A 26,840-nucleotide genomic window follows, 5' to 3' on the forward strand; every position below is an offset into this window, starting at 1 on the left:
CTCTCCCTCAGCTTTGATCAACTGAAGAACAGGTACAGCAGAGGAGAGGAAACAGTGGTCTGAGACTTCCAGCGCAGCTGCAGGGCCCTTTCTTAATACCACTGGATGTGTTTTGTTTTCAGGTTGTGAACCACTAAGATACACACATGATACCTGTTTTCACATAATTTTACAGAAGAGTCTTTTATACCCAGCTGCTCATAAATAGCTAAAATTAGAAAATATAACCCATGGAGCCAAGTACCAATCATCAGCTTATAAATTTTCTGTAAGTAATGGAGACAAACTAGTAGAGTGTGTGTCAAGGGAGTTTCAGGTTTAAGTACCACATTATAAGTCACTGGTAAGTCACTAATTAGTCACTAGTTCATCCTATTAGGGGCCAGGGTCAGTTGCAGTTGTCTGGGGTCTCTGAAGATGAGCGAAGAGTGACCTTTAACTACCGATTAACCCCAACCTTACACAATAGTCCATATTCTTTGCCAGTATTACTTCTCTTTCACCTGGACCTTATCAGTTTTAAATTTCACTACCTAGGTCTTCACCTGTCTCTCAAGTTATCACTCCTGCCATAGCAAAATTCCTTTCTCTAGGTTTTTCCAAAGTTCAGTTTCCACTTATTTCAAAACAAAAGGAAAAGCCAGTACCAGGAAGATGTTGGTAAGGAGACATCTTTTTGAAAGGTTAATGTAAATTGTAATGGTAGCAAATTGATCACTTTTAATAATTACCTAAAAAAATATATATCTCGAATTTCTTAGACTTTTAATATAAATGTTGAAAAGCAGAATGCCGGGCATCTTATACTTCAGGGTTTGGAACTTACATTTTAATAAGCACATATACAACTGAATTCCTGTAGTATTAGTTAGCCTATAGTACTCACAAGCCCAGAATATTGAAAGCCTTCAGAAGGGAAAGATTCCGGAGACACTGTAACAGTCAGGGTCAAGGTTATGGCTTTGCTTTAGCAGTCAGAGGTTTTACTCTGAAACTTAATAGACAATGAATGGTCAAAACTTGGGCACCTCTTGCTACTATTACATCATTGTCTCTAGAATCAGTTCTTTGCAAGAAGTTATGTGTTGAAAATAATAAAGTAATTTATTTTTCAGAAATAGTATCCACTAACTTATTATAAAATGGAGCAAATTTACTGAGGCATTTGTATTTCTATTCATTCCTTATTTCATAGAAGGAAACTAAAACCTAGAGAATTTACAATAATCTGGTTCATAATAGCCCTCATAAGCCATTCAAGCAACAGTTCACTTAATAAGCCGTTTTTAGGCTTGGAACTTCCCTGGTGGTCCAGTAACTGGGACTTCATGCTCCCAGTGCAGGGGCCCCAGGTTCAGTCCCTGATCAGAGAAGTAGATCCCGCATGCCACAACTAGGAGTTCACATGTCACAACTAAAGATACAGCATGCAACTAAGACCCCAGTGCAGCCAAATAAAAAAACATCATTTTTAAAAAGAAGAAAGCAGAATTTAATGGTTCAGAACACATGGTCTAGAGCTAGATTGAACTCCTGACTCTGCACTTATTCTTGAACTTGGAGGAAATCATTATATAACCTACCCATGCCTCCATTAGCCTAGCTGTAAAATGGGATTATAATGGGCTCTACTTCATAGAGTTGTTACGCAGACTAAAAGTCAAAAGAGTTTTGTATTTCTGAAGTGCTTAGAATGGTCTTGGCACATTGTAAACATTATGTAAGTCCTTATTAAATAAATAAATTCTAGCTTGTAACTGAAGAATGCTATATGAGATACGGATTCTAGTGATATGTATGTATATCACTAGACGTGTATGTGATATATATGTATATATATACCACATATATGTATATATAAATAATTTTATCATGATTAGTCCATTATATAATTATGTTAACCATGTTCATTCTCATGTGGGAACAAGTTGGCTTTGTAGATACAGTTTGAAATAAGCAAAATGTAAAGAAACTGCAAATATACATAAGATACTAAGAACAGCGGGTTGGAGGGATGGAACAAGTTGAGAGTGAGATTTTTATTCATTGCATATATTTTTATAATTTCTGGGTCTGAAATCAGTATCTCCTCGTTTTAAATTATTCATATGATGAGCTAGAAGCATATCTACATGTTGATGGGGTTTTTTTGAAGAATCTTCAAATGGTTATTGATAAAGGACATTCTGAAGAATTTCCAACACTGTTCTATAAAAGCATTTAACTGACCTTTTAAAAAAACTACCACTTAATAAGGATGTAGGATGGCTCGTTACAATTTACAAAGTGCTTTTAGAAATATTTTCTCATTATTTCTGACTACTCTGGAGTGAAATAGAAAGCTATTTTTATGTTTTTAGAGGTAAGAAAATTGAAAGTCCTGGAAATTTTTTGGTGTAAGCTAGCATTCAAATCCAGGTCCAGAGCTATTTTTACTCTACCACCCACTTCTTTGTAAAATAGTTGTTTTTCTGAAGGTGTTATTTTTCATACTATTCTATATATTGAAAACTTCATTTGAGTAACTATATTCACTATTAGTTTAAACTTTCTTCTTTATTACCAATGTTTGGGTTATTTGTTTCCTGGGTAATAAAAGTGCTTTATAATGGCTCAGACAGTAAAGAATTGCCTGCAATGCAGGAGACCCAGGTTTGATCCCTGGATGGGGAAGATCCCCTGGAGAAGGAATTGGCAACCCACTCCAGTATTCTTGCTGGAGAATCCCATGAACAGAGGAGTCTGGTGGCCTACAGTCCGTAGGGTCGCAAATTGTCGAACACGACAGAGTGGCCAAGCACATGTGTGTGCACACGCACACACACACACACACATATTAACAAAAATAAGCAAGTAAATCAGACCAGTCAGATACCCTGTAAAAGTTTCAGAACTATCTGGATGAATCAATCAGCCTCTACTATATGCACATACTTAAGGAATAAATAAATAGTGTCTCTAATAACCTTCAGCCCCCTGAAGGGTTAACTTGTATCTTTCAATCAAGTTATAAATTGCATCAATACCTCCCTTTCTGTTCAGGATTTTATCCCCCTGATACTTATCTCACATTTTGTCATTTTTCAATCCCTTCTTCTTTTTCATTCCTCTAATTTTTTCTTTATTTCAGTGTTCACTGCTATTTTTAAAAATTGTTTTAAATACATACCATTACTTCCACTTTTGTTCACTTCTTTCCTTTTCATGGTCTTTCTTCTCATTAAAAATCTTTATATAGGGTGTTCCCTTGGAAATAGAAACTAAAATTAATTATTATAATCAATGATTTTGAAACTATTGATGCTATTCTTTACAGCAAGGTCACAAGAAAGTCTGTGAAGTTGAGGTGAAATAGGTGAGGTGCTAGAGATCGAACTGTCTCTGGAATATTTGTCAATTGAGCCTTGATGTTTATTGCACAATCTAAATTTCAAATCTGTTTAGTGTACATTTCCCTTTTCCTAAATTTCCCTTTTCCATTTAATAAATTATTACAGTAATTGTGTAATCAGGGCAGCATGGATATTCATAATTATAAGGAGATACTATCAGAAAAGAAAACTGTCATACCATTATTCATTATGATGTTTTGCATCGTTAAATTAAAAAAAAGAGAAATTTTAAAAAGAAAAGCCATGTTCTGATGTATAGAACGGTCTTATGGACTCTGTGGGAGAGGGAGAGGGTGGGAAGATTTGGGAGAATGGCATTGAAACATGTAAAATATCATGTATGAAGCGAGTTCCCAGTCCAGGTTCGATGCACGATACTGGATGCTTGGGGCTGGTGCACTGGGACGACCCAGAGGGATGGTATGGGGAGGGAGGAGGGAGGAGGGTTCAGGATGGGGAACACATGTATACCTGTGGCAGATTCATTTTGATATTTGGCAAAACTAATACAATTATGTAAAGTTTAAAAATAAAATAAAATTAAAAAAAAAGAAAAAGAAAAACCAAAGTAGTAAGTAAGAGGTAACTAGACTATTTTGGGAAATGATCATGGTTTCCTGACTTCAAGTTTGAGTATGGAAAGAAGAAAAGATCCCAGTATTTTAATATCTGCAAAAGCTCATTCCAAAATGAGTCAGTATGTCCTGGTTGCAATACCCACCTCTCAAAGCCACACTTTCACTGATTAAAAAGTAACTTACAGGACGGAGGAGCCTGGTGGGCTGCAGTCCATGGGGTTGCTAAGAGTCTGACATGACTAAGCGACTTCACTTTCACTTTTCACTTTCATGCATTGGAGAAGGAAATGGCAACCCACTCCAGTGTTCTTGCCTGGAGAATCCTAGGGACGGGGGAGCCTGGTGGGCTGCCGTCTATAGGGTCGCATAGAGTCGGACACGACTGAAGTGACTTAGCAGCAGCAGCAGCAACAGTTCCTTGAGTGAACTTCAAATGAGCATACTACTTTGTGAAACATAGTATCTCTGTTACTGGATCTGATATGTACTGGACACTGCCAGCACAATTTGCTGATATCATGTGGAGTATTCATGCTGCAGGAAAACTCGATCTGTTACTGAAAGAATGTGGAGGGTCCAGCTGCTCACCTCTCAAAAGCCAATAGACAGTCCAAGTTGGTGGAAAGGAAAGTTTGCTTTATTTCAGATGCCTCCAGGTGGTGTAGGGAGGAGGACGGACATCTCTCCAAGGGCTGATTTCCCCCCAGTGGCAGCCACTGGAGCAAGAGCTTTTACAGACAGAAGGAGGGGACATATGCAGAAACAGCACAGTCAGTTCAGACAGTCATCTTCAAATTGATCATCTGTGGCTTGACCAGCATGATCTTGGTTGTTTTAGGTACAGTTAATCTTCAGTTTCAGGTCCATTTGTTTCCATTTTTCTGAGGTCAGTTCTCGGAATTGTGGCAGCTTATGTCGTGGATACAGTCTGTTTATTATATAGTTAACTTCTTCCCCCTGGTGTTTTAGTATCTATAAGACAGCTCACAGGATATGGCTCAGAATATTATCTATAACCCTTGAGAAAGAACTAAAGGTCTTTGACTATGCTTAGTGACTACATTATTATTTGGTCTCCTTTGACTGTTTTCCTTTGTTTCTGTATTTTTCATTTCTCTGATTAAACTTATTCTTTGACTAAAGTTTTCTACAGACAAAGGCAGGCAAAGGACATGGGGAGGGAGGGGTAAGGACTGCACTGTTTCATATCAACTTAGCAAAAAAAAAAAGATATTTTATCAGCAGTTAAAAATTTTATAGTCTCTCAAAAGACTATAAGCAAATAGAAAGTAGATTAGTGGTTGCCTTGGGCTAGAGGTGATGGGAGTGGCAATAGCTAAAATACATGGAATATTTTTTTTCTTTTTACCTCACTGTACAGCTTTTTGTGATCTGAGTTCCTTGACTGAGGATTGAACCCATGCCCTCAGCAGTGAAAGTGCAGAGTCCTCAGCACTGGAACTGCCAGGGAAGTCCCTGGAATTTGTTTTTTGCGGTGATGAATATGTTCTGAAATTGAGTGTGGTTATGGTCACAACTCTGTGACTGTATTAAAAACTATTGAATTGTATGCTTTAAATGAGTGAATTTTAGGTATGTGAATTACATCTTTAATAAAGTTGATACCAAAAAAATTTTTACACAAAAAGTTCTGTAAAACACATCTTCCACCCAATTAAGATGCAATGTAAATGTTTATTAAGCTATTAAAATAATATCTGTATTATTTTAATGTCCTTTTATACAAGTAAAAGAAGGAGAAAATGGTAAATCAGGGTATAAGAAAATCAGTCATCTCTTATTTATTTTGTGCCATCTCAAATGTTTACACTAAAAAGGTGGATTTTATGTTGCTGTCGAGATTTTGCTTAAGAAGAATGTTTAAAATGAGGTATTGAAATGTGAATTGCTTGTGAGATGGCTGGTCCTTGACTTCTAATGGAGGCTGATATCCCCTGGGAAAGATGCTGATATTGCTTCAAATTCAATCTAGAATAGATAACTCTTGATGATGCCACTTTCTTCAGAACAAGATTTGCAGGTACTTTCAAAGTGAGGATTACAGAGTCTTGCTTTGTTATAGCTATATTACTCTTGTATACTTGATCATCTTGTCTCACCCCTTTTCATACCTATTCACTCCTCTCCTTTTAATCTCCATTATTTAAATCTGATGATCCATTCAGTGCTTGGCAATTGGAAGGAATCTGGAGTTGTGCTGTAAAGAGCTAGGTGGTTTACCCCACTCAGCTGTATAGGTCCTGTCATTTTCTACTGTCTTAGTGTAACATTTTCCAGTGGTTTGATCTGTGGATTGATCAAAATGCTCCTTTTAAAAGGCAAAGATCTTGTGGTCAAAAAAATTTAGCAAATGCTACATATCACATCTTACTCTTAGAAAGTCTCAATGCATGTTAGCATATTAAGGGCTCTGAGAAGTCTAGCAGAAAAAAGATGCGTGTAACTTTAATATTCCAGTAACCCTGCACAGAACTAGCCTCATGTGGAGCTCACTAATGGACAATGCTGTCCTAAAGTGGTAATCCTCTCCTCTATTTCTCTTTCCCAGCCATGGCAAATCTTGTTACATGCTTTTTTCCCTCACTGAGCTTGTTTGTTTTAAGCCACATTTCAAACTCACCTTGTTTGTTTTTCCTAGCTATTTCCCAGTTGTTTAGTCTGGCTTGCACTTGGAGATAATGTCTGTATGGTGCTCTGGTCATCTCGTTTTCTTCACTGATAGCTCTCCTGAAGACTGTGAAGCCCACATGACTGCCTGATAGAGCAACTGGTCTTCATTTATTGTGATTTTGGAAAAAGATCTCTTTCTCTATCAGTTTGTTATTGGCTGATCTCACAAAGACATCACAGTGTCGATGTCCCTCATGGATTATACCCATTCTTAAGAGAGATTACATAATAAGTTGTGTCAGTCCTATGCATCTACATCTATAGATGTTTATCAAACACTTTTCTTGTTACAAATTTCTACAGAGATGGAATAAAGTATAACTACACATGGATTGGATGTCATTAAAAGGGTTTTTAAACACTGGAGAATTTTACCTGTGGCTTGCTTTGTAGATGTACATTTTTTTCCAATCTATAAACTCACATATATGAAATGTACAAATATACCTGTACTTTTTTGGCTATACCCAGCTAAGTTCATCCATTCAAAGACTTCCCAAATTTCCTCACAGTTACCACCAATCCACCCCAGGCTGGAAGTGATGAGTCTGAGCTGTGGGATATGACCACCATAAGTGATGTGCTTCCCTGGGTTTTGGGGTACATGGGGACCAATTATTGAAAACTAGTGAAGGACATCTGGTCCTTCTGACATCTAGTGAAGGAAAAATAACCAATACCCAGAAAACAAATGAACAGTGATAAACACTTTTCAGACCATTAAAACAGAGTTATATGAGTGTGGGAAGCTATTGGGTACTTTTGATTAAATGGTCATCTCTTGTGGAGATGACATTTGAGATCCTAATAAAGAGACCAAAAAAAGTGTGAACAAAGAGGGAAATCCAAGCAGAGGAGACACCTGGTGCAAGGACTCTAAAGCAGGACCCAGCTTGAGATGGTTAGGAAATCAGAAGCTCAGGAAGCAGGGGCATGATGTGTTTGTTGGAGAAAGCTATAGGATGAGCACTTTAAGTAAGGCAAGAATCAGGTCCAGTAGGGTTCTGTTAGCCCTGGTGGGGATTTGAGAGTCATCAGCATATCGGTGGTATATTAAAGCCAGAGCCCTGGATGAGGTTACCTTTGGAGAGTAGCCAGAAAAGGGAGGGGCTCAGTACAGATTTGGTACACTGAACAGTAGAGAGGTTGGGCTGAGAAGAAGAGCAAGTCAGAAAGGACTGCAAAGAAACAGCCAATGAGATTAGAGTTTAGATGTCTGAAAAGCCAATAGCATAAAGAGTTTCAGAAAGGAGGGAGTGGTAAACGCTGTTGAAGGAGTGTGGTGAGAGGAAAACACAGGCATGGCCCCCAAATCCAGTGGCAACATGGAAGTTATTGATGACTTTGACAAGAGCAGATGCAGTGTTCATTGGAATGGATTGAAAAAAAAATCATGACTATAGATATTGAAATATGGATGTAAAAGTTAGAGTTTGTTTAAGACTGGATTTAGTCTTTAAACTGTGTACAGTAGCTTAGAAGAAAGTAATGAGAATGGGAATATGAACCATACCTCCTTATCTTCTGTCCCACCCCCAACCCAAGTAAACATGAGGCAAGATTCTCAGGAGAGAGGAGACTGATAGTAGGAAGAGAGAAGCTGGGAACTTATCACACTGTGGATATGTATATGAATGACCAATAAAGAAAGCCTAAGGTCCCATCACTTCATGGGAAATAGATGCAGAAACAGTGGAAACAGTGTCAGACTTTATTTGGGGGGGCTCCAAAATCACTGCAGATGGTGATTGCAGCCATGAAATTAAAAGACGATTACTCTTTGGAAGGAAAGTTATGACCAACCTAGATAGCATATTCAAAGCAGAGACATTACTTTGTGGACAAAGATCCGTCCAGTCAAGGCTATGGTTTTTCCAGTGGTCATGTATGGATGTGAGAGTTGGACTGTGAAGAAAGCTGAGTGCCAAAGAATTGATGCTTTTGAACTGTGGTATTGGAGAAGACTCTTGAGAGTCCCTTGGACTGCAAGGAGATCCAACCAGTCCATTCTGAAGGAGATCAGCCCTGGGATTTCTTTGGAAGGAATGATGCTAAAGCTGAAACTCCAATACTTTGGCCACCTCATGCGAAGAGTTGACTCATTGGAAAAGACTCTGATGCTAGGAGGGATTGGGGGCAGAAGGAGTAGGGGACGACAGAGGATGAGATGGCTGGATGGCATCACCAATTCGATGGATGTGAGTTTGAGTGAACTCTGGGAGTTGGACAGGGAGGCCTGGCGTGCTGCGATTCATGGGGTCGCAAAGAGTTGGACATGACTGAGTGACTGAACTGAACTGAACTGAAGGCTTGTTTGAGAGATTCAGAACTGGTTTGTTTTTTTAATCCACCACTCATACCAGGCACCATTCTGATCCACCTAACAGATGGAGGTTATTCCCCTGACAGGAAAAGAAACAGGCACAGAGAATTAGTAACCTTGACCAAAGTTACTGTGTTGAAGCATGGGTTTGAACCCAAGAAAGTTTGGTCCAGAGTCAGGGCTCTTCACCACCACATCCCACTACCTCTTCATGAGTTGTAATTGAAACCACAGGGCATGGATTTGTATTTTGTCCAGTTCTGTCCTTCTTTGGGCATAACAAGGCAGAAAGTTGGGTTCTGTGTTCAAGAGAGAGAGATGCAAGGGAGTAAAATGTGTTTGCAAGACAGTATGTGATGATAGTGGAATCAAACCTGGGTAAAGGAGAACACGTGTATACCTGTGGCGGATTCATTTTGATATTTGACAAAACTAATACAATTATGTAAAGTTTAAAAATAAAATAAAATAAAAAAAATAAATAAATAAAAATAAAAAAAGAAAACTATAATGTAATAAAGCTATAAATTAAAAAAAAAAAGAAGGAAGTAAAGACACAGGGTTGAAGATAATGAGAACGTTGGAGATAAAAGCATAACAAACTCTGATGGAAGAATGTCTTTCCTCTGGGGAGAACTGGAGATGATTTAGAAAAATAGGAAGTAAGTTATTCATTATGTGGGACAGAGAACAAATCACCTGAGCTGAGGACACTGAGGACATGAGAGGTCAGGCAAGAACTGTCATCCACTCCTCTCACCAGCAAAAGAAGAGTTAATTTTTGGCCAAAAGAAGGAAAATTAAATATTAAGGTCTTGAAGTGCCAGAACTCCCCATCAGCAGCAACTCTATGGGAGAGAAGAAAGTCAGTACTGCATATCCCATTCTTTCCCCTCTCCAATTGTCTTCCCTCACTCCACTCACAGATCCAGAAATTCCTGGTTTGACTACCCAAATTAATATTACATGTAATTATTAAGAAGACTCATCTTTAACTCTCATGTTCACTTTGTTGTAAAATTTCTTCCTTTCTTACAGTTCTGTTATCCTTATTAGGCTGTTGTTTTTTCACTCTACTTTTCTTCCTCTTTCATTTATTATTACATCAGTCAGTGCCCAAGTCCTGTTCATGCTGAGATGTTCCTCAATATTCCTTATCCTCTTCCTCATGCTGACTTTTAGGGGATAGCTTAGCTTGTTCTCCTGTCCACCTTCCCACCTCTCAGAGTGACTTTTCAAAACATGGGTCTTGTTACATGACGACTTTGTTTACAAGACTTTGATGATTCCCCAAATTCCTTTGTTTAATATAGAACTTCCTGCAAAATCTATCTCGTTACTTTGAACCAACCACACCAAACTGCCCTATTTCCTAAACCACAGCCTAGTAAAGAACTTGAAAGATTCCAAGTAATGAAAATATTTTGGTTCCTCCTACTACCTCATAGGTTAACCACACTAGACAGTAATTTAACATTATTTTATGAAATAACACCAAATGTAGACATAAGCTGAAAATAATTAGCTTTTTTAGATTTTCCTGAGTTTCTGTCTTCTCTTTCTCTCTGTCAGTGCTCCAGCTTCACTGGTGCCCTAAGGAAATGCTCTGTCTGGCTATTGGCTATTTTAGTATTGTCCTCAACACAAATAATACTCTCCTTTTGGCCATAAGTTTATTTCCAACTGGAAGGTTCATCCACCTTTTTACCCATTTAGTCAACTCTACTTGTTCTTTAAGGTTCTAGTCAAATATTATGTCCATTATAAAGCTACCCCTGACTCATCCTGGAGTAATTAAAAATAATAATAATTGCTCTCAGCCTTTAGATGTGAATGTCTCTCTGTAGAAGCACATATTCCACTGTTAGGGAAATTTTTTGTGTGCTGGGCATCTCTGCTCATTTCCCCATATTATATCATTAAATTCTCATAACTACCATATAATATTAAGTATTAGTATGCCCAATTTGCAGATGAGTAAGCTGTCGGCAAGAACTTGTCACCCAACTCACACAAGCTATTATTGAGATCTAAGATGACAATGAATATAATTGTTATAAAAAGCTAAGCGCTATAGACCTGGAAGGCACCGTTAGTGTTTATACTTTTTAGCCTTTGTGTAGTAATAAGTGCTTATATTTTCATATCTCTGGCCAATAGTAGAGGGAATTTATTATTCCCACAAAAAGAAATCCTCTTAACGTTAATTACAATAAAACTCGCAGAATGCTGCTGCAGGCAAGTGCGATGCAAACATGAGGATCGTCTACCCCAAACATTTCAGGGACTCCCCTGTCCTCTGAGAAGAGGCTGGGACTCAGGTCTTTGGAGGTGAAAGCCTAGAGTATTCCCTGGTTATGCCATTTTCTCTACTTTCTCATGCTTTAGTTTCCTCACTCTAATTATTCTTGATAAGGGTTGTTAGTAGAGCTCAGCATCATCTTATCCCAGAAAGAAAAAAAAAAAAAGTCAGTGATGAGTGGATGATGAGTATGCAAAAAACAAACATAGCAAATTTTTAAATTTGCTGTGGAAGCATTACCCGAAAATTTAACTGTTGGCAATTCAAAAAAACGTAAGTTTCTAGCAAAATAAATGAGATCAGTTTTCTTCCTCTGGGTCTTATGTCTGTTTTATTGCTAGAAAGTCTTTCAATTTAACCAGTCTCCACACCAAGCTCTTCCTTTTCCTTAATTAGCATCAGAAGTTTTCATTCGCTGTTTTATGAGTTATTTGTTGGTGACCCTTATTAGCTTTGCCATGGCCTTAAATTTGTCCTTACATTTACTGTCTTACTATGTAAGATTTTTATGGTTAATTCTGAGTTTATATGAGCTAGATTTCCTGGGCATTATATTTACATTGTATATAGTCACATTTTACAGAATATCTTATATCATAACATTTTTGTCTATAATTTTATGTAAATGACTAGCATCCAGTTTGTTAGCTTCCTCATATGTTCATGCATATAAATGAGGAAAACTAAATAACTATAACTCATTCAGTTAATTGTAGACCTTTAAAAATATAGAAAAATATTATTTAAGATTTCCTATTTCTACAAAATAAAAGAATTTAATAAAATATTGTAATTTAGCTTTACCACCAAACTCTACTGTTTTTCATTCTATACTTATTGAACATATACGCTTATAGTATTTTTCAAGAAGCAGGGAATAAAGTAATGTTTCTGCCTCCAAATAGCTGGACAGTATATTGAAGAATTGTAACAAGTCAAGGCATTTCACAGATTTGGGTATGTTTATTTGAAAATGTGTTTTCTCACTTTGTTCCCTGCTCTAAGAACCCAGAAAAAAAACATAATCCCTACAATAATATTTTTTAGATCTTGTTTTCAGCTATTTGTATACCTGTTTATTCATTCCATGGTTATAAAGACCTAAAATATGTCAGGTATTAGGGACACATGAGCAACACTATAGAAAAGATTGATTATATTCAGATGTTAAAAATGTAAAAGGTATGTAAATTACTAATTTCAAGTAATGTTTAGTGCTATTCTTTCAACAGTTATTTTTTAAATATCTACTCTATACTAAAATTCTGATCTATAAAGGAAATCATAGGAATATGGGAGACTGAAGGGCAGGGGTCGGGGAGTTGTTCATGGAAGGCCTCTCTGAAGAAATAACATTTGAACTGAGACCTAAATGACAAATAGAAGCAGAAGAGTTTCCTAACTTGGGTCAAGGGAATCTGTGGATCAAATGCAGAAGACCTGTAAACTTGGAGGGAAAAATTATTACATCTCCTTTTTCTGTAGACTCAGACTAAAATTTAACGTTTTCTTCTGTTTGAATGTAGGCAACAAACTTCAGTAGCATTAGCAACACTGTTGCTTTGTGTATTTTCATATCACATCATATTTCAGGATCTTTAAATATGATCATTGCTTTGAAAATATATTTCTTAGATCTACCACTAGATCTGATAATACATTCCATTAATAAAGAGTCACATGTATTAGTGTGTCAGTTATGTATTACTGCTGCTGCTGCTAAGTCACTTCAGTCATGTCCGACTCTGTGTGACCCCATAGACGGCAGCCCACCAGGCTCCCCCATCCCTGGGATTCTCCAGGCAGGAACACTGGAGTGGGTTGCCACTGCCTTCTCCAATGCAGGAAAGTGAAAAGTGAAAGTGAAGTCGCTCAGTCGTGTCCGACTCTTCGCGACCCCATGGACTTCAGCCCACCAGGCTCCTCCATCCATGGGATTCTCCAGGCAAGAGTACTGGAGTGGGGTGCCAGTGCCTTCTCCGATATGTATTACTAATCACCCCAAATCTAAGGGCTTAAAATAATACCCCATGATTCTGTAGATCAGATATTCAAGCTGTACTCAGCTGGGCAGTTCTTAGCAGCTAGCCTGTGGTCACTCATGTGGCAGCCATCATCTGGCAGCCATCTGAGCCGAAGAATTCAAGGTGTCTCACTCCCATGCCTGGCAGCTGGTGCTGACTATTTGCTGAGGCACATGCTCCAGCAGGCTAGCCTGGGCTTCTTCACGTGGTGGTGGAGTTCCAAGAGAGGAAGAACAATAGCTTCAGGGCCTCTTAAGGCTAAGGCTTCCACTGCATTCTGTAGGCCAGTTCAGGGTTGACTTGAAAGGAGACTCTACTGGGTGTGACCACAGGAGAGTATGATTAATTGAGGGCCACTACCATAAATAATATGGGGCTTCCCTGATGGCTCAGCTGGTAAAGAATCTGACTGTAATGCAGGAGACCCAGGTTCCATCCCTGGGTCAGGAAGATACCCTAGAGAAGGGAATCGCTACCCACTCCATATTCTTGTCTGGAGAATTCCATGGACAGAGGAGCCTGGTGGGCTACAGTCCATGGGGTTGCAAAGAGTCATACATGAAAGAGCAACTAATACTTTCTTTTTACCATAAATAATCTACCTGATTACCATATCATAATTTTATAAAATATTATATTAACTTAATTTTAACATAATCAGTGTCCTTTATAATGTTGTCTTTTATGCTGTAAGGGAAGAAAATTTCCATCTATCCTCTTAGATTCTGTGACTAGGATGAAGAATTCAATTGACATAAAGCTGATTAACAAGGAAAAAAGTATATAAATTTATTGAATTTTTTTACAAGTACATGGGAGTCTTCAAAAGGAAAATGAAGACCAGAAATCATTAGGCCCAAAAACTTATATACCTTTTTTGCACAAAGAATGATAAATTATGGGGATATGAGAAGACAAAGGAGCTTGGACTAGGGGTAGTATATCATGGGTCAGTGACTAGGAACTAAATAGACGGAACTAATGGAAGATCATTTTAGTAGGTCTGTTTGCACAGGTCCGTTTTGGCACTGACTCCCAGTCTCTGGCGATAAGAGTGTTCTCTTCCAGTACAAGGAGGGCACCTTTCTGAGGGAAATTTCATGTCCAGCTTTTATGTAGAAAAGGAGAGGGCAGAGAGCCCTTCCTGAATCTGCTGTCTGTCAAATGCCTTCAGCTCAAAATAATCAATATACCAAAGTGCCATATTTTGGCATTGGAAGATCTGAACTCTTTCAGTGCCCTTTAAAATATTCTGAGAAGTGGTCTATCAGCTTCACCACATTGTCAGAGAGGCTCATGGCACCTTGATCTGGAGGCAGGGAGTCTGAGAGGGGAAATGCAAAAGTCTGAAGGCAGGAATGAGCTGCCAAGTTCAACATCTTGTGGGAGCAGAAAGAAGTTTCTATGGCTGAAGCCAGGGTAGCTGGAGCAAGGCAGAATTAGGCCATGTGGCTTTAGTTGGAAGATTTTGAAACTTGTAGAAGGACTCCCCCATCAGAGTTTGGAAAATTGGTGTTTTATGCATGTGTGTGTGTGTATGTGTGTGTGTGTGTGTGTGTGCACACACATGTGTGCATGTTCAGTCATGTCTGACTCTTTGCAACCCAGTGGACTGTAGACTGCCAGGCTCCTTTCAAGAATACTGGAGTGGGTTGCCATTTCCCATTCCAGGGAATCTTCCCGACCCAAGAATCAAACCATATCTCCTGCATTGACAGGTGGATTCTTTACCACTGTGCCACTTGGGAAGCATATTAATCTATAATTTTCTAAATATATTGTGGCTAAATTTCCATTTTAGTGCATAAAACTACTACTCATTCCTTTTTCTCAAATAAATTATTTTAAATAATTTTATATTATTCGACTAAAGGATGCATGATCATTTCATTGTTCCTTATTATTAGCAAATATTTAGACTTTTCCTATTCTTTGTGTAAGTATGTATGACTGTATTTTTCTTTTTGTTTATGTCTAAGAAAGTATGCTTAAGAATGATTTTAGAATTGCTGGGTTATGTGTATGTGCTTGTAAAGTTTGACAGATTTTAAATTGTTACTCAAAAAAAGATGGTACCAGTACCAATTTACACTCCATGTGATATTTTTATTATTATTAACTACCAAGACTTTATCTACACTTATTAAAATCTGTTATAAGAAACTTTTGTATTTACTGTTTATTCTCTTATTTCAGAACAATGAGATGGGGGAGCTACAAAGAATACGGATGAAGGATGAAATCCGAGAATATAAATTCCGAGAGGCCCGTCTCCTTCAGGACTACACTGAACTAGAGGAGGAAAACATCACACTGCAGAAACTGGTGTCCACGTTAAAACAGAACCAGGTGAGGTTTAAGATTTTTGGTTGCACTCCAAATGGATTCACACCTTCTGAAATCTTAAATCTTCTTCCTTCTTAATCTTAAATCTTAAACCTTCTTAAATCTGTATACTAAAATTCTGATCTATAAAGGAAATCATATATCATATATATATATGAATATGGGAGACTTTATCAGAAAATAAACTGTTGAAATTTGCCTCAATCTCCCAACATTAATTATGTGCTGAAATTTCCCAACCCTCCTATTTCAGCTAAAATTTAAAAGGCAAACCTAGAAGTACTATAATTACCAAAAAAACTTTATTGGATAGAAAAAATTTACTTTATTCTTTAGTTACATGTTATTTCTGGAGTAAGCTAAATGTGTTGTAATTAATCTAACCTGACGACTTATTAAAAGCCTTATTATAAACTTGTAATACAAGCTTAATGTTTCCCTGCAATCTGTCTCTTTCACTCTCTCTTTCGTAAATTGTTTTCAAATCATGCAAGGAAGGGTATTATGAAACGTAAATTAGTAAGAAAAACATTTTAAGAAAAAGAAGATGCCTAATTTCTTTGTTCTGCTGTAACCTGACAAAAAAGATTGCATGTGTACATTTGAATAATTTTGTGAGTAATGAGGCTTAGAAAACGTAATCGTTTAATTTTCCTGATCAGTCTGCTTTGTGGTTTGTTATAGCTATTAGTAATAGCATTCTTGAATCTGTACTTTTAGTAGGATTTATTTATGAGTAAAATTTATAGATAGTTAAGCAAAGATAAGCTGGATTTCAAGGTGTTTTCAAAGGTGGTTTTTCCACCACAGCCCTATTCTGGTCTAAATGTTGTCATAAGCTCTCAGATCAGGTCAACAAACTGCACCAGGCACTGTGCTAGGCTGAATTCAGAATCCAAAAGGTAGGATTCTCGTCCTCTGTCAATTCGGAGGTCAGTCCAGAGGTATGCTTCCACTTCTCTCCCTTCCCAAGTTAGTATCTCCGTCTAGAACTGATCCATGGGGTCTATGTTTGCAGTTTCAACCAACCACAGATTGAAATTTTTCTTTAAAAAAAAAAAAGAAATTCCAGAAAATTCCAAAAAGCAAAACTTGAATTTGCTTCACACTGTCAGGTACATAGCATTTATATTGTATTAGGTATTTTTAAATAGTCTAGAATTGATTTAAGATGTGCCAATGTGCATGGGTCATATGCAAATCCTATGACTGCTTTATCTAAAGGATTTGAGCATCCACAAATTTGGTATCTGTGGGGGCTCCTGGAACCAATACCCCATGGATACTGAGGGACAATGGTGTGGTTTTGATAGATATAAAGATGAAGAGGGGAATGGTAAAATCCAGAAGGAAAAAAAAAATCCGTGTATTGACACAATTGAAATCTGATTTCCAATCATTGCCACTTTCCCCTAATGTTAGGGAGCAAGATGTCTACTAAGGAGTGCAGGGGGTGGTTCTAGACCATTAAAAAAAAGAGTTAGCTGTATATTCCATGTGTTTTTACCTCATTCCTTTCCCTTTAAGCACTGAATCATTGTGTGTGCTGATGCTGGCAGTTCTTGAGGTCCCAGGTCTTGATTTGGCTGAGGTCAGTAAGCTCACAGTGGAGAAAATTAGAAAATTTAAAAAAAAAAATGTTTTTCAGAAATGTCTTAAAATAAGAAGGGTATTTTTTGTTGTTTTGGTTTTTTGTTATTGATGAAGAATGTAGAGGACTTGAAGTGCAAATAAAGTGGTCATTTCTCCTGATCCCTAAAGCCCTCACAGCTCTCTGCACGGGCGGGAGTGTGAGAGCACCCATCTGCACTGTAGGGAACCCCATCACTGCACGTGGTAGACTGATGTCCTCAGGAGGTTAATTTAGGCCAGTATTAGGTATTCTTGAAAGACTGCCAAGGTATCCTGTGAGGATTCATTAGCCCAGATGCCATATCTATGGGAATTTGTACTACGAGTCTGGCTGATTACTGTTTACTGTTTACTCATGCCCTCTCATGAGTAATTGAAACATGGAAATCAAATGCTTAAATCAGAAGTTGGAAAAAAAATAACAGGAAAATATATGCATCTTTTAAATTTTATTTTCTAGATATAATATGGTAATTTTCTCAATTAAGTGTTGAATTAATTAATTTAAAATCATTTTCCATAAAAAGGGTCATTCTGGCTTATTTAACAAGTGAGTGCACTGTAGTACCACATGTTTCTCCTAATTAACAAAACGCTGATTTTGTTTTTTTCTTCCTATTGGCCTTTACTTACAGAATTTAGCATTCAAATACATAACAATGGCTGGCTTTCACTTTCAGAATTGGTCTGAATGTTGCTTTGTACTGAAGCTTCCTATACACAATATACTCCTCCAGCCTGGTTTGAGGTTTCCCTAAATAGCAAAGCTGCTAGGATTGTAAACAGTTTAGTTCTAAGAACTAAACAGTCAATAGATTATTTTCTAAATAATTGTTTAAATAGCACTTCTTACTCCCTATGTAGCTTCTATATTTTATAGTCTGTTTCTAGCTCTCTTCATTATAACATAACACCTAAAACAGGGCCTGGTCCATAGTTGCTGCTGCTGCTAAGTCGCTTTGGTCATGTTCGACTCTGTGCGACCCCATAGACGGCAGCCCACCAGGCTCTGCCGTCCCTGGGATTCTCCAGGTAAGAACACTGGAGTGGGTTGCCATTTCCTTCTCCAATGCATGAAAGTAAAATGCGAAAGTGAAGTTGCTCAGTCCTTAGTGACCCCATGGACTGCAGCCGACCAGGCTCCTCCGTCCATGGATTTTCCAGGCAAGAGCACTGGAGTGGGTGCCATTGCCTTCTCTGATAGTAGGCGTTAAATAATTGTTAAAGAATAAGTAAACTTTTTTTCTTTATCTTACATCCACAAGTCAGCTTAGAGGGAAACTAAAATTTAAGATTGTTATTATTAACCATGTCAATTTTTATTTGTGATCCTAATTATGAAGTATAGGAACACCAAAGAGTTGACTCTGAAAACTTGAGTCACATTCCTCACATTTGGGTCTACGTCCCAAATAGCTCAGTTGGTAAAGAATCCGCCTGCAATGCAGGAGACCCTGGTTCGATTCCTGGATCGGGAAGATCTGCTGGAGAAGGGATAGGTTACCCACTCCAGTATTCTTGGGCTTCCCTCAGCTGGTAAAGAATCCACCTGCAATGCAGGATACCTGGGTTCGATCCCTGGGTTGGGAAGATCCCCTGGAGAAGAGAGAGGCTACCCACTCCAGTATTCTGGCCTGGAGAATTCCTTGGATAGTCCATGGGGTCGCAAAGAGTTGGACACGACTGAATGACTTTCACTTCACTTTGTCTAAAATAAAACCAGACCTTGCCTTATATTAAATATGCTTTATACCTTTATACTTTTCAAACCCAAATATCTGAAAGTGCAATAAGCAGAAGAAGTCATATGAAGATATCAATTGTCATTTCCCCAACAAACCATCAGAAAATTCATTGATTATTTAAAAAAACTGATAATTAGACCTCTTGCAGTAAGATATCACCTCAATAGAGATTTAGCAGAATCTCAAAATGGGGTGTCCAGGGGAAGGATGTTCATATGATTTGAGGATCTGACCTGGTGGCTCTTGCATGGTGGGAAAGTGGTTGGGATAGGCAGAGTTTATGACATAATAGCTTTGAGTAGGGAGGTACAACAAAGTGAGGGTCTTGATTCGTGTCTTGAGGAAGCTGTTTTAGTTGAGTGTTATCTTCCAGGAGCATATTTTCACTCAAGTAGCTAGTTTTATATGCCTCGTCCCAGTATCGGTTAACATAGAGGAAAGACTAACGTGGGACAGGAAATCATATTCAATTCTTAGAGATGTGATGGTAGGAGAGAGAAATAATAAATTCCAGGTCCCTCATGTCTCACATACTGAACTAAGGCACTCAATATTTATTGTCTGAGCACTGACAACTATAGTTTTCCATTAACAAGTCAATCATATTTTTATTATGAAGAATATTTCCTCTAGGGATATTTTTCTATATCAAGTAATTATGTCATAAGAGACCCTGGAATCAATTCAGTTTGATTTCATTTAACCAGTATTTCAGATGTAGCTTTCTATGAAGCCATATTTTTAAATTTATTTTACTTTATCTTTAATTGGAGGATAATTGCTTTACAATGTTGTGTTGGATCCTGCCATACAACAATGTGAATTGGCCACAAGTATACATACATCCCCTCCATCCTAAGCCTCCCGCTCACTCTAGCCCCCATCCCACTCCCTTAGGTCGTCACAGAGCAAGGCTGAGCTCCCTGTGTTATACAGCAACTTCCCACTATCTCTTTTACACATGGCAATATATATAATTCAATGTTATGCTCTCAGTTCCTCCCACCCTCTTCTTCCCCCACTATGTCCACAAGTCCATTTTCTACATCTGTGTCTCTGTTCCTGCCCTGCAAATAGTTTCATCAGTACCATTTTTCTAGATTCCGTATTGTTGTTGTTGTTGTTCAGTCACTAAGTTGTGTCCAACTCTTTGCAACCCTATGGACTGCAGCACAAGAGGCTTCCTGTTCTTCACTATCTCCTGGAGTTTGCTCTAATTCATGTCCATAGAGTCAGTGATGCTATTTAACCATCTATCTCATCCTTTGTTGCCCTCTTCTCCTTTTGCCTTCAATCTCTCCCACCATCAGGGTCTTTTCAAATGAGTCCCCTCTTCCCATCAGGTGGCCAGAGTATTGGAACTTCAGCTTTAGCATCAGTCCTTTCTATGAATAGTTAGAGTTGATTTCCTTTACTGGTTTGAGCTCCTTGCAGTGCAACAGACTATCAAGAGTCTTCTCCAGTACCACAATTGAAAATCATCAATACTTCAGCCCTCTCTTTATGGTCCAACTCTCACATCCATACATGACTACTAGGAAAACCTTAGCTTTGACTATATGGATCTGTGTCAGCAAAGTGATGTCTTCGCTTTTTAATACGCCGTCTGGGTTTGTTGTAGTTTTATTCCAAAGAGCAAACATCTTTAAATTTCTTGGCTGCAGTCATCATCCTCAGTGATTTTGGAGTCTAGGAAAATAAAATCTGCCACTGCTTCCACTTTTTCCGCTTCTATTTGCCATGAAGTGATGGGACCAGATGCCATGATCTTAGTTTTTTGAATATTGAGATTAAGCTAGCTTTTTCACTCTCCCTTTTCACCCTCATCATGAAGCTCCATAATTCCTCTTCACTTACTGCAATTGAAGTAGTATCATCTGCATTTCTGAGGTTGTTGATACTCCTCCCAGCAATCTTGTATCCAGCTTGTGATTCATCCAGCTGGCATTTCGCATGAAGTAATCTGCATAGAAGTTAAATAAGCAGGGTGACAATATACAGCCTTGACTTACTCCTTTCCCAATTTGGAACCAGTCCGTTGTTCCCTGTCCAGTTCTAGCCGTTGACTCTTGACCTGCATACTGGTTTCTCATGAGACAGGTAAGGTGGTCTGGTATTCCTATCCCTTTAAGAATTTTCCACAGTTTATTGTGATCCACACAGTCAAAGGCTTTAGCATAGTCAATGAAACAGAAGTATGTGTGTTTTTTTTTTTTTAATTCTCTTGCTTTTTATATCATCCAGTGGATGTTGGCAATTTGATCTCCGGTTCTGCTGCCTTTTCTAAATCCAACTTGTACATCTGGAAGTTCTTGGTTCACATACTTTTGAAGCCTTGCTAGAAGAATTTTGAGCATTACCTTGCTAGCATGTGAAATAAGCACAGTTGTATGGTAGTTTGAACATTGTTTGGCATTGCCTTTCTTTGGGATTAGAATGAAAACTGACCTTTTCCAATACTGTGGCCATTGCTGAGTTTTCCAAATGTGCTGGCATATTGAGTGCAGCCCTTTAACAGCATTATCCTTTAGGATTTGAAATAGCTCAGCTGGAATTCCATCACCTCCACTAGCTTTATTTGTAGTAATGCTTCCTAATGCCCACTTGACTTCACACTCCAGGATGTCTCCTAGGTGAGTGACCACACCATCGTGGTTATCCAGTTCATTAAGACCATTTTTGTACAATTCTTCTGTGTATTCTTGCCACCTCTTCTTAATCTCGTCTGCTTTCTGTTAGATCCTTGCTGTTTCTGTCCTTTATTATGCCTATCTTTGAAGGAAATGTTCCCTTGAATCTATAATTTTCTTTAAGTGATTGCTAGTCTTTCCCATTCTATTGTTTTCCTCTATTTCTTTGCATTGTTCATTTAAGGAGACTTTCTTATCTCTCCTTGCTATTCTCTGGAACTCTGCATTTAGTTGGGTATATCTTTCCCTTTCTCCCTTGCTTTTCATTTCTCTTCTTCTCAGCTATTTGTAAGGCCTCCTCAGACAACCATCTTGCCTTGTTGCATTTCTTTTTCTTGGCGATGGTTTTGATCACTGCCTCCTGTACAGTGTTACTGACCTCTGTCCATAGTTCTTCAGGCACTCTCTCTATCAGATCTAATTCCTTGAATCTATTTGTCACTTCCACTGTGTAATCATAAGGGATTTGATTTAGGTCATGCTTGAATGGCCTAGTGGTTTTCCCTACTTTCTTCAATTTAAGTCTGTACTTTGCAATGAGAAGCTCAAATGATCTGAGCCATAGTCAGCTCCAGGTCTTGTTTTTGCTGGCTGTATAGAGCTTTTCCATCTTCAGTTGCAAAGTATATAATCCATCTGATTTCAGTATTGACCATCTGGTGATGTCCATGTGTAGAGTCATCTCTTGTGTTGCTGGAAGAGGGTGTCTGCTGTGACTAGTGTGTTCTCCTGGCAAAGATCTAGTAGCCTTTGCCCCACTACATTTTTTACTCCAAGGCCAAACTTGCCTGTTAGTCCAGTTATCTCTTGGCTTCCTACTTTTGCATTCCAATTCCCTGATGAAAAGGACGTTTTTGTTTTTGTTTGTGCGTGTATTAGTTCTAGGCCTTGTAGGTCTTCATAGCCTCTTTAACTTCAGCTTCTTTGGCATTAGTGGTGGGGGCATAGGCTTGGATTACTGTGATGTTGCATGGTTTGCCTTGAAAGGAAGTCAAGATCATTCTGTCATTGTTGAGACTGCACCCAATTACTGCATTTCAGACTCTTGCTGACCATGATGGCTACTCCATTTCTTCTAAGGGATTCTTGCCCACAGTAGTAGATATTATGGTCATCTGAATTAAATTCATCCATTCCATTCCATTGTAGTTCACTGATTCATTCGTATAATGTCAATGTTCACTCTTGTCATCTCCTGTTTGACTACATCCAGTTTACCTTGATTCATGGACCTAACATTCCAGGCTCCTGTGCAGTGTTGTTATTTCAGCACTGGCTTTACTTTCACCACCAGACACATCCACAACTCAGTGTTGTTTCCACTTTGGCTCAGCCTCTTCATTCTTTCTGGAGCTATTTCTCTGCTCTTCCCCAGTAGCATATTGGACACCTACTGACCTGGCGGGTTCATCTTTCAGTGTCATATCTTTTTGCCTTTTCATACTGTTCATGGGGTTCTTAAGGCAAGAATACTGCAGTGGTTTGCCCTTCTCTTCTTCAGTGGACCACATTTTGTCAGACCATGACCCATCTCAGACTCTCCACCAGACCTGTCCCTCTTGGGTTGCTCTATACTACATGGCTCATAGCTTCATTGAGCTACACAAGGCTGTGATCCATGTGATCATTTTGGTTAGTTTTCTGTGATGGTAGTTTTCATTCTGTAGGCCATGAGATTGTAGTTCTTGCTTCTTCTGTCTGCCCTCGGATGTATGAGGATAAGAGGCTTGTGCAAGCTTCCTGATGGGAGGGACTGGCTGTGTTCCATGTGGAAAACTGGGTCTTGCTCTTGTGGGCTGGGCCATGCTCAGTAAATCTTTAATTCAATTTTCTGTTGATGACTGGGGCCGTGCTCCCTCCTTGTTAGTTGTTTGTCCTGAAGCAGCCCAGTCCTGGAGTCTGCAGACTCTATGGTAGGGCTAATGATGACCTCCTCCAAGAGATGCCAAGATGTGCCTTCCTGGACTGCTGCTGCCAGTGCCCCTGACCCCACGGCAGGCCACTGTTGACCTATACCTCCACAGAAGACCCCCAAACACTCACAGGCAAGTCTGACTCAGTCTCTTGTGGGGTCACTGCTCCTTTCCCTTGGGTTCTGGTGCACACAAGGTTTTGTTTGTGCCCTCCAAGAATCTCCATTTCCCATAGTCCTGTGGAAATTCTGTAATCAAATTCCTCTGACCTTCAAAGTCAAATTCCCCTGGGATTACCAGTCCTTTTGCCAGATCCCCAAGTTGGGAAGTCTGATGTGGGGCGTAGAACCTTTGCAACAGTGCAAGAAACTTCTCTGATATAATTGTTCTCCAGTTTGTGGGTTGCCCAGCCAGCAGCTCTATGTTAGGGCTGCAAGCTCTATGGTAGGGCTAAGGGCAGCCTCTTCCAAGAAGACTTAGGCCACATGCCATGCCTTCTAGGACTGCTGCTACCAGTACCTCTGTTCCTGCAGCTCGCCACTGCTGACCCACGCCTCCACAGGAGACCCTCAGACATTCACAAGCAGGTCTGACTCAGTCTCTTGTGGGGATCACTCTTCCTTTTTCCTGGATCCTGGTGTGCACAAGGTTTTGTTTGTACCCTATAAGAGTCTCTGGCAGGTATGAGTTTTGATTTTAACATGATTGCACCCCTTCTACCGTCTTGTTGCAGCTTCTTTTTTGTCCTTGGATGTAGGGTATCTTTTTGGTAGATGTCAACATCCTCCTGGCGATGGCTGTTCAGCAGCTAGTTGCAATTTTGGTGTTCTCACAGGAGAAGATGAACGCACATCCCTCTACTCCACCATCTGAACTGAAAAGCACAAACTCCTCCCCCAGGGCATCCGAGTTCAGAAGAGAGGTTTACAGGGAGAATATCCTCCTCACCATGAATCTTGGAGGGTACTCAGTAAGTGTGGGGTCCTGGCACTGACTGCTCCCACCCTTGCCTTTGGACTTTGGCCCCTTTTTGTTTGTTTGTTTGGGTTGTTTGTTTTTCTGATATTGAACTTTGTGAGTTGCTTGTATATTTTGGAAATTAATCGTTTGTCAGTTGCTTCATTTGCAATTGTTTTCTCCCATTCTGAGGGTTGTTTTTTCATCTTGTTTATAGTTTCCTTTGCTATGCAAAAGATTTTACATTTAATTAGGCCCCATTTGTTTAATTTAGTTTTTTTTTTTTTTTTTCATTAATCTAGGAGATGAGTCAAAGAGGACCTTGCTGTGATTTATGTCAAAGAATGTTTTGCCTTTTTTCTCTAAGAGTTTTTAGTTTCTGGCCTTACATTTAGGTCTTTAATCCATTTTGAGTTTATTTTTATGCCTAGTGTTAAAAAGTGTTCTAATTTCATTCTTTTACACATAGCTGTAAAAGAATTTTACAGCTTTTAAAAAACTGTAAAAAAAATTTTAGTTTTTCCAGCGCCACTTATTGAAGAGAGCCTGTCTTTTCTCCATTGTATATTCTTGCCTCCGTTGTCAACAATAAGCTGCCCATAAGTGCATCAGCTTATCTTTGGGCTTTCAGTCTTGTTCCATTGATCTATATTTTGTTTTTGTGTCAGTACCATACTGTCTTGATGATGGTAGCTTTATAGTATAGTCTGAAGTCAGGAAGGTAAATTCCTCCAGCTGCATTTTTCTTTCTCAAGATTGCTTTGGCTATTCAGGGTCTTTTGTGTTTCCAAACAAACTGTAAAATTTTTTTTTCTAGTTCTGTGAAAAATGCTATTAGTAATTTGATAGGGATTGCACTGAATCTGTAGAAGGCTTTGGATAGTATAGTTATTTTCACAATATTGATTCTTCCAATCCAAGAGCATGATATAGCTCTCTATCTGTGCCATCTTTCTTTCTTTCATCATTGTGCTATAGTTTTCTGCATGTAGGTCTTTTTTCTCCTTAGGTAGATTTATGCTTAGGTATTTTATTTTCTTCTTTTGTGGAAATGGTGAATGGGTTGTTTCTTTAATTTCTCTTTCTGATTTTTCATTGTTAGTGCATAGTAATTCAAAGAATTTCTGTTAATTTTGTATCCTGCAGCTTTACTAAATTCATTGATTAGCTCTAAGATCATGGCATCTGGTCACATCACTTCATGGCAAATAGATGGGGAAACAATGGAAACAGTGACAGACTTTATTTTGGGGGGCTCCAAAATCACTGCAGATGGTGACTGCAGCTATGAAATTAAAAGATGCTTGCTCCTTGGAAGAAAGGTTATGACCAACTTAGACAGCATGTTAAAAAACAGAGACATTACTCTGCCAGCAAAGGTCCATCTAGTCAAAGCTACGGTTTTTCCAGTAGTCATGTGTTGATGGGAGACTTGGACTATAAAGAAAGCTGATCACTGAAGAATTGATGCTTTTAAACTGTGGTACTGGAGAGCACTCTTGAGAGTCCCTTGGACAGCAAGGAGATCCAACCTGTCCATCCTAAAGAAAATCAATCCTGAATATTATTGAAAAGACTGATGCTGAAGCTGAAACTCCAATACTTTGGCCACCTGATGCAAAGAACTGACTGTTGGAAAAGACCTTGATGCTGGGAAAGATTGAAGGCAGGAGGAGAAGGGGATGACAGAGGATGAGATGGTTGAATGGCATCACGGACTAAATGGACATGAGTTTGAGTAAATTCCAGGAGTTGGTGATGGACAGGGAGGCCTGGTGTGCTGCAGTCCATGGGGTCGCAAAGAGTCAGACGTGACTGAGCAACTGAACAGCGAGAGTTTTACTTCTTCTTTTCCAATCTGGATTCCTTTAATTTCTTTTTCTTCTCTGATTGCCATGGCTAGGACTTCCAAAACTATGTTGTGTAATAGTTGCAAGAGTGGGCACCCTTGTCTTATTCCTGATCTTAGAGGAAATGCTTTCACTTTTTCACCACTGAGAATGTTTGCTGTGGGTTTGTCATACAGAAGCCATGTACTTTTTTGAGGACAAAAAACATTGTTACTGGCTCAAAGAGCTTCTGCTCTGCTAAGTCACTTCAGTTGTGTCCAACTCTGTGCGACCCCATAGACAGCAGCCCACCAGGCTCCCCCGTCCCTGGGATTCTCCAGGCAAGAACACTGGAGTGGGTTGCCATTTCCTTCTCCAATGCATGAAAGTGAAAAGTAAAAGGGAAGTCGCTCAGTCA

At 38.9% G+C, this 26,840-nt stretch overlaps 1 protein-coding gene across 4 annotated transcripts in view; it reads left to right on the forward strand.

The window, feature by feature from the left end:
• BICD1 (BICD cargo adaptor 1) overlaps nucleotides 1–26,840 on the forward strand; it is a 250,083-nt gene that overhangs the window by 161,007 nt on the left and 62,236 nt on the right. For all 4 annotated transcript variants that reach the window (XM_025283478.3, XM_025283475.3, XM_025283477.3 and 1 more), the window contains exon 3: nucleotides 15,507–15,659. In XM_025283478.3, the coding sequence (XP_025139263.3) occupies nucleotides 15,507–15,659 (153 nt within the window). The remainder of the gene's footprint in view (nucleotides 1–15,506; nucleotides 15,660–26,840) is intronic.

The sequence above is a fragment of the Bubalus bubalis genome, chromosome 4 (genome assembly GCF_019923935.1).
Source record: "Bubalus bubalis isolate 160015118507 breed Murrah chromosome 4, NDDB_SH_1, whole genome shotgun sequence".
Lineage (NCBI taxonomy): Eukaryota > Metazoa > Chordata > Mammalia > Artiodactyla > Bovidae > Bubalus > Bubalus bubalis.